The sequence below is a fragment of the Gavialis gangeticus genome, unplaced genomic scaffold (assembly GCF_001723915.1).
Source record: "Gavialis gangeticus isolate Ggan-Ray unplaced genomic scaffold, GavGan_comp1, whole genome shotgun sequence".
Lineage (NCBI taxonomy): Eukaryota > Metazoa > Chordata > Crocodylia > Gavialidae > Gavialis > Gavialis gangeticus.
In genome coordinates, this window is record NW_017728964.1 from 14,353,705 (window position 1) to 14,359,304 (window position 5,600).

Here is a 5,600-nt window from a genome sequence, read left to right on the forward strand (position 1 = left end):
TCTGTTTTTTTTTTAAATTCCCCAATATTATTGTGGCACTGGTGGTGTTCCATTCATGCAAGCGGTGCTAGAAAATCTAGCATATATCAGATACCTGGTTTTAGTCAATGTGGTGTTAAACTCTTTTTAGAGCATATTGAAGTAACACAGTGGTTAGAACACCAGTGATGGTTGGGACATGGCATGTACTGGAGTACCTATTACTATATATATTAGTGAGGCTGCACTAGCAGTAGCAACAGTGGGAAATTGTGTGCGGTGAGTGTGTGCGTATGCATGCATGCGTGCGCATTCATAAAATTCCTTATATACTGTATTCCACTACAGGAACTGCTGGCAGAGTTTGATGCAGAAATGAAAAAGCGAGAACTTGAGTTTCAACAGCAGGAAGATGAGATGAGTAATTTAGTTTTGTCTCATAAACTCAAGGTAATTCTCATTAAGCTTCTTTTTTTTTAACCTAAAAAGGGCACATTTTATTACTTTAATCCCAAGTTTTATTTATTCTGTAAATGCATAGAAAAGTTATATACTTCCTTGCTTCACCAGTAGATTGAGGGCATTGTTCCAGGACAGTAGAAGATAGAGATATTTGAAAGGTGAATTTTAAATTTTGCTCATGGTTATCACCAGTGAGAAAATGTATATATGGGTCTGTAGAGGCCTTGTCACATTCTCACAAGATTAGCCAAGAAATGTACAGAAAGCATAGGTTCTGCACAGAAAGGTCAGTTCAACGTAATTTGAATAAGATGTTTTTGTTACTAATATCAGTTTATTTTAATAAGTTGTTGTTTTTTTTTAAAAGGGCTGATGAAGTTTGTACCACTTAAAGCTAGTTAAAGTATATGTTGACACTTTTGCAATAAATAATGTGACAGAAGGTTGCCTAGAGGCCAGTCGCTACTTTGGTCCGCCCACCTGTCTAGTCAGGCCACCCACCTGACTATCCTGCCACACCTTTGTTGTATTTAAATAGTTGTTTGTAGGCGGGAGACTGCCCATTTAATTCCCTAATGCCAAGGGCATAATACATGGCTCCAACCTTTCCTTTACTATGTCCCATGCCTTGCAGATGGCATCCAAAAGTGACTTCCAACTGTCCTGGCCCCATTGCTGGGTTGCACTCAGCCTCTGGCTCAAGCTTGGCATCAGGTGTCCTTAGACATGCCTAGACCACATGCCCCCTCACTGGGGCCTCTGCTCCGGCCGGCCTACACATAGTCCTGAAGGCCCCTTTGGACCCTGCTCTACGCAGCCTCCAGCAGCCCTCAACTCTGCCCCCTCGCTAGGGCCTCTGCTCCTGCTGACCTACGCATAGACCTTCAGGTTCCCTTGAGCCTTACTCTACGCGGCCTCCATCAGCCCCCTCGCCCCCTCACTGGGGCTGCTGGGCCTTCTGCCCCATAGGCCTCCGGTCCCTCTAAGTGGACCTGGACCCTGTCTCAGGCCCCACTCAGTGGGCCTGGAACACAAGTCAGGCCCCATTCAGTGGACCTGGGCCCCTGTGCTTTTCTGTTGGGGCATGCTCCCCTAGCCTTTCACCTCTCTGGGATATCGCAAGGCAACGGGGGCTGAGGCTTTATGGTGTCCCATCCTCACCTTTCACTGGGAAGGCACAGGTGTGGCATTTCCTGGAGACTGCCCCACCACACCATCCTATCGCAGCAGGTTGTAGTTTTAGGTCATGCCCCAGGACCAGGAATGTCCTCCATCCCCATAGTTCCTATCTTGAACCTCCAGGTGTTCTTGGAGCAGCAGTACACTACTGCAGCCGGAAGATGTTCACTCTTTAGCTTCCCAGTTGCAACTCCTGGCCCTGCTCCATAGACCTGGTTTTATACTCAAGCAGCCAAGCCCTCTTCCAATCAGGCAGCCTTCTAGTTGCCATGTGTCTCCCCCTGATTGGCTATGTTATTGACTGCAGGCTGCTCTGCCGCCTGCTCAAGCCCTTGCACGTAGTGACAAAGACTTTATTGGTGTATGTGTTGTTGTGACCACCCCTGAGGCAGGGATTGCAAACTCTTCTCCAAGTGAGTTAGTCCCTAAGGGCATCTATACACATGCCCGGGGGGGCAGGGAGCACTTTAATTAGAGTGGCTCCGAGAGCTGATCTAATTAAACCGCCCACAGTGCTATGTATATTCAGCGTCCTGTATTTCAAAATGACAGTAGGGGCATTTTAACTAACCAACGCTCATTGAATGAGCTTTAAAGTGCCCCCACCACCATATTGAAATGCAGGGCCAATGAATACATGCGATGCAGAGACTGCTGGAGTGCACTAATTAGCACACTCCAGCAGACTTGATTAATCGATTCTGCTCTGAGGTGTGTCAGTTGGCACTCCAGCGGTCAATTTCTAGAGACTATTTTCTAGTTTTAAGGTTTGTTCTCTTTCTTTGAAAGGTTAAGTTATTGAGCAGAGAACTGGAGGCTTTGAAAGATGCTGGGATGAAAGCTGCAGAATCATTGCAAATGGCAGAAAGGACTAATCTGAGATTGGAAAAAGAGCTCAAATGCAAGGACTGGGAATTTAAGGATCTTGCAACTGTAAAAGATGCTCGGTATTGTACAGCTCCAGTTATAAACTAGGGAAATTGCTTCGCAGCTTGCTATTTACTCTTTTCCTTTCCGTACTTCTTCCATATTTTAGGGACAGAACTACTACTTTTTATTTTATTTCTTTTCAAATGATTGCTGTTTTAGAATAAAAGAATTAGAAGGTGAACTTCAGTCAATGAACCTGATGTGGAAAAAAGAGAAGGAAACATTTAGAAGAAAGTAAGTATTGTTTATGTATGACACTGAGAATAACAGTGTTTTTTATGTTCTTTTAAAGTAGAATTTTTCACTCTGGGACAAGGTGCTGGTTTTGACCTACAAGGCCCTAAACCCGTGATTCTCAACCAGGGTGACTTGAGATCCTCTTAAGGGTTCCATGGAGTGCCACACAATATTAGCAATGTTAGGTGTGCAACGAGCATTCATAAGATGAACCCCAAGATTTCAAATAGGAATCCATATTGTCAAAAACGTTATGAGCTGATGTGATCTTTCCGAGTCCTACACAACAGAAAAGTTGTTTTATTATTTTTCTGTAATAAAACAATGAGTGACAACTAAGATCTGGCATTTTCCAAAGAGTGTCTTAAGTCTGTGGAAGTTGAGAACCACTGGCCTAAGTAGTCTGGGCCCTACCACCGCTTTCTTTATGCCCTGTCTTAACCCTTAATGTTAGTCGAGGTACCTCCTGCAAGTACCATCTTTGACCCAAGTTTACCTGGCAGAAACACGTGGGAGATCATTCTCCCCTGTCACCCCACAGCTTTGGAACTCTCTCTCCCTTGAGGCCCACCTGAGCCTGTTGTCAATAGGGCTACTTTGCATGGAGGAAGTTAAGCAACAGTTTAAGTGCTGTGCTGAGTTGGAGCCAGTCTCATTACAATTGTATATCACAGAGCTCTCTTCTTTTGTCATTTTAGTCTGTACTGATTTATTCCTTTGAACAGCAGTATTTCCGGTGGGGAAAAAGTTAACTTGTTTTTGCTGCTGGATGAGGTTAAGTCTAATGCTTTTAATTCTTGATCTGGCAGCTTCTATATTTAGTTCTGTAGACTAGCAACAAACTGGTCATGTCTACACGTTGCCCTATGGCGAGGGAGTGACACACTTCATCACCATACGATGCGCTACAGCGATGTAGTGATCACATGTAGCTATATGTCATCACCAGCTACATCCCCATAGCAGCATGCTCCCCACCTATAGGGTGCTGCTACAGCAACGTAGCTGCAAAATCTAAGCACATGCTGCACGCACGCTGCAGTAACAGCCCATACTGTGCTGTGTTTTAGTACTTCCAAAAGAAAGTACTAAAGCACGGCACAGTAACAGCGTTGCTGTTTGGCGACGTGTAAATACGCCCACAGTTGACAGGAATATTTGTTAGTTCTCTTCAACTGCTCTGTGGTGCATATCATTTGGGTAATTGTGCCTCTTCACTTTAAATCTTGATGTCATGGGAAAAACCTAAACAAACAGTAATCTTATTTTGCCTATTTATGTTTTTTAGACATGAAGTTCTGGATCGCTTTGCCAAGGAAAAGGAAGCAGTACTAGCTTCAGTGAAAGAAGCTCATGCTGAGCAAGTACAGAAGTGGGAGAATCATATAAGAGAACTGCAAATAAGCCATGAAAATCTGGAAACAGAATTGCGTAGAAGCAAGTGGAGTCAAGCAGATTGCTTGAGAGAGAAAGATGCTCTTATTGAAAAGTGAGTATGACTTGATTTGTCTTAGACAAATTCAGAACATCAAGGGCAGTGTTGGTGCATCACTATGAATTGGAATAAAAAAGTGTATAGTTGTTCAAGTTAGTTTCTTTAGAACATGGCCAGGTTTACAATTTTTCAAATAGATCCAGTGTTGTATTCTTTCCTGAGGGAAGGTATGAATATCATGAGATGTTGTTCTGTAGAGAGCTTTGTTCAATATAATGTTATATGAAATAAAGCAGGACTCTGGAGAACACACCTAATTGCCTAAAACTATCTAGTCATTGAGGCTGGGCTTTGTTTGTTTTTTTTTTTAAAAAAAGAGAGTGCTTTGCTGAATTGTGTCCATGCACAGAGGGGGCACTGTGTTCAGGACAGAGTATTCTAGTGCTAGGAAACAAGGTTGTTATTTGACCTTCCTGTGTTAAAAGACCATTAAAGATAAAGAGCAAAGCATTCTAGAGAGATACCAAAATAAATGTTACATACACATTTTTTTTTCTTTTGCTGTTTCACATCTTTGTTACAGTACCATCTTATGCTCTTATTTTTGTGGTGTCCCTGCCTTGTTCTGGATGCATGCTGGATAATGCAGAGTGAATTAGGGGAGAGATATAAGAATTCCATTTATCTTTCCCCTTTACATCTTCAAGTTGGCAGAGCCTCACAAAATTTGTACTAGGTTGTTGAAGGAAGTGATTGAAGAAATTTTGGCACCATTAGCAACAATATTTGCAAAGTTGTGGATGCTCCGCAAGGTCCCAGAAGACTAAAGAAGGGCTAACAATGTCTAGCTTTAACAAAGAGAAAAAAGACGACCTGGGGCATTGAAGCCCATCAGCCTGATTTCAATACTTGGGGAAGCTACTAGATCAATTTATAAAATTATCCATTTGTAAGCACCTAGAGGAGGAAGATGTGATCAGCAGGGATCCTGATTTCCAATCATTATAACAGAATAAATTCTAAATACCTATATATTTTGACATTTGACTTTGCATTTTTTATCATGGAAAATCAGAGCTCCCCCTGCCCCCTTTACTTTACCTTTACCTGCCCCCCTACCCCCCTGCTTTGTGGTACTGATCAGCCCTGATATTCTGGTGCCCTGCTCTTGCCCACGCCATTGCTCCTCGCTCCCAAGCCACAGTCCCCCCCAGCCCTGCCAGTCACTCCTGACCCACAGTCGTGTTCTCCTCCCTCCCCCACCCCCACCATGCTGGTCCACCTTACTCCTGACCTGCAGACTTGCAGCCTCCCACCTCCCTGGCCCTGCTGGTGCCCCTCACTCCCAATCTGCAGCCCTCTGTCCCCAACAGGGCCC

General features: G+C 43.7%; 1 protein-coding gene across 3 annotated transcripts in view; it reads left to right on the forward strand.

Moving 5' to 3' along the window:
* FASN (fatty acid synthase) overlaps positions 1-5,600 on the forward strand; it is a 167,024-nt gene that overhangs the window by 18,239 nt on the left and 143,185 nt on the right. For all 3 annotated transcript variants that reach the window (XM_019503691.1, XM_019503683.1, XM_019503700.1), the window contains exons 4-7: positions 328-429; positions 2,410-2,567; positions 2,710-2,784; positions 4,076-4,276. In XM_019503691.1, coding sequence (XP_019359236.1) covers positions 328-429; positions 2,410-2,567; positions 2,710-2,784; positions 4,076-4,276 — 536 coding nt within the window. The remainder of the gene's footprint in view (positions 1-327; positions 430-2,409; positions 2,568-2,709; positions 2,785-4,075; positions 4,277-5,600) is intronic.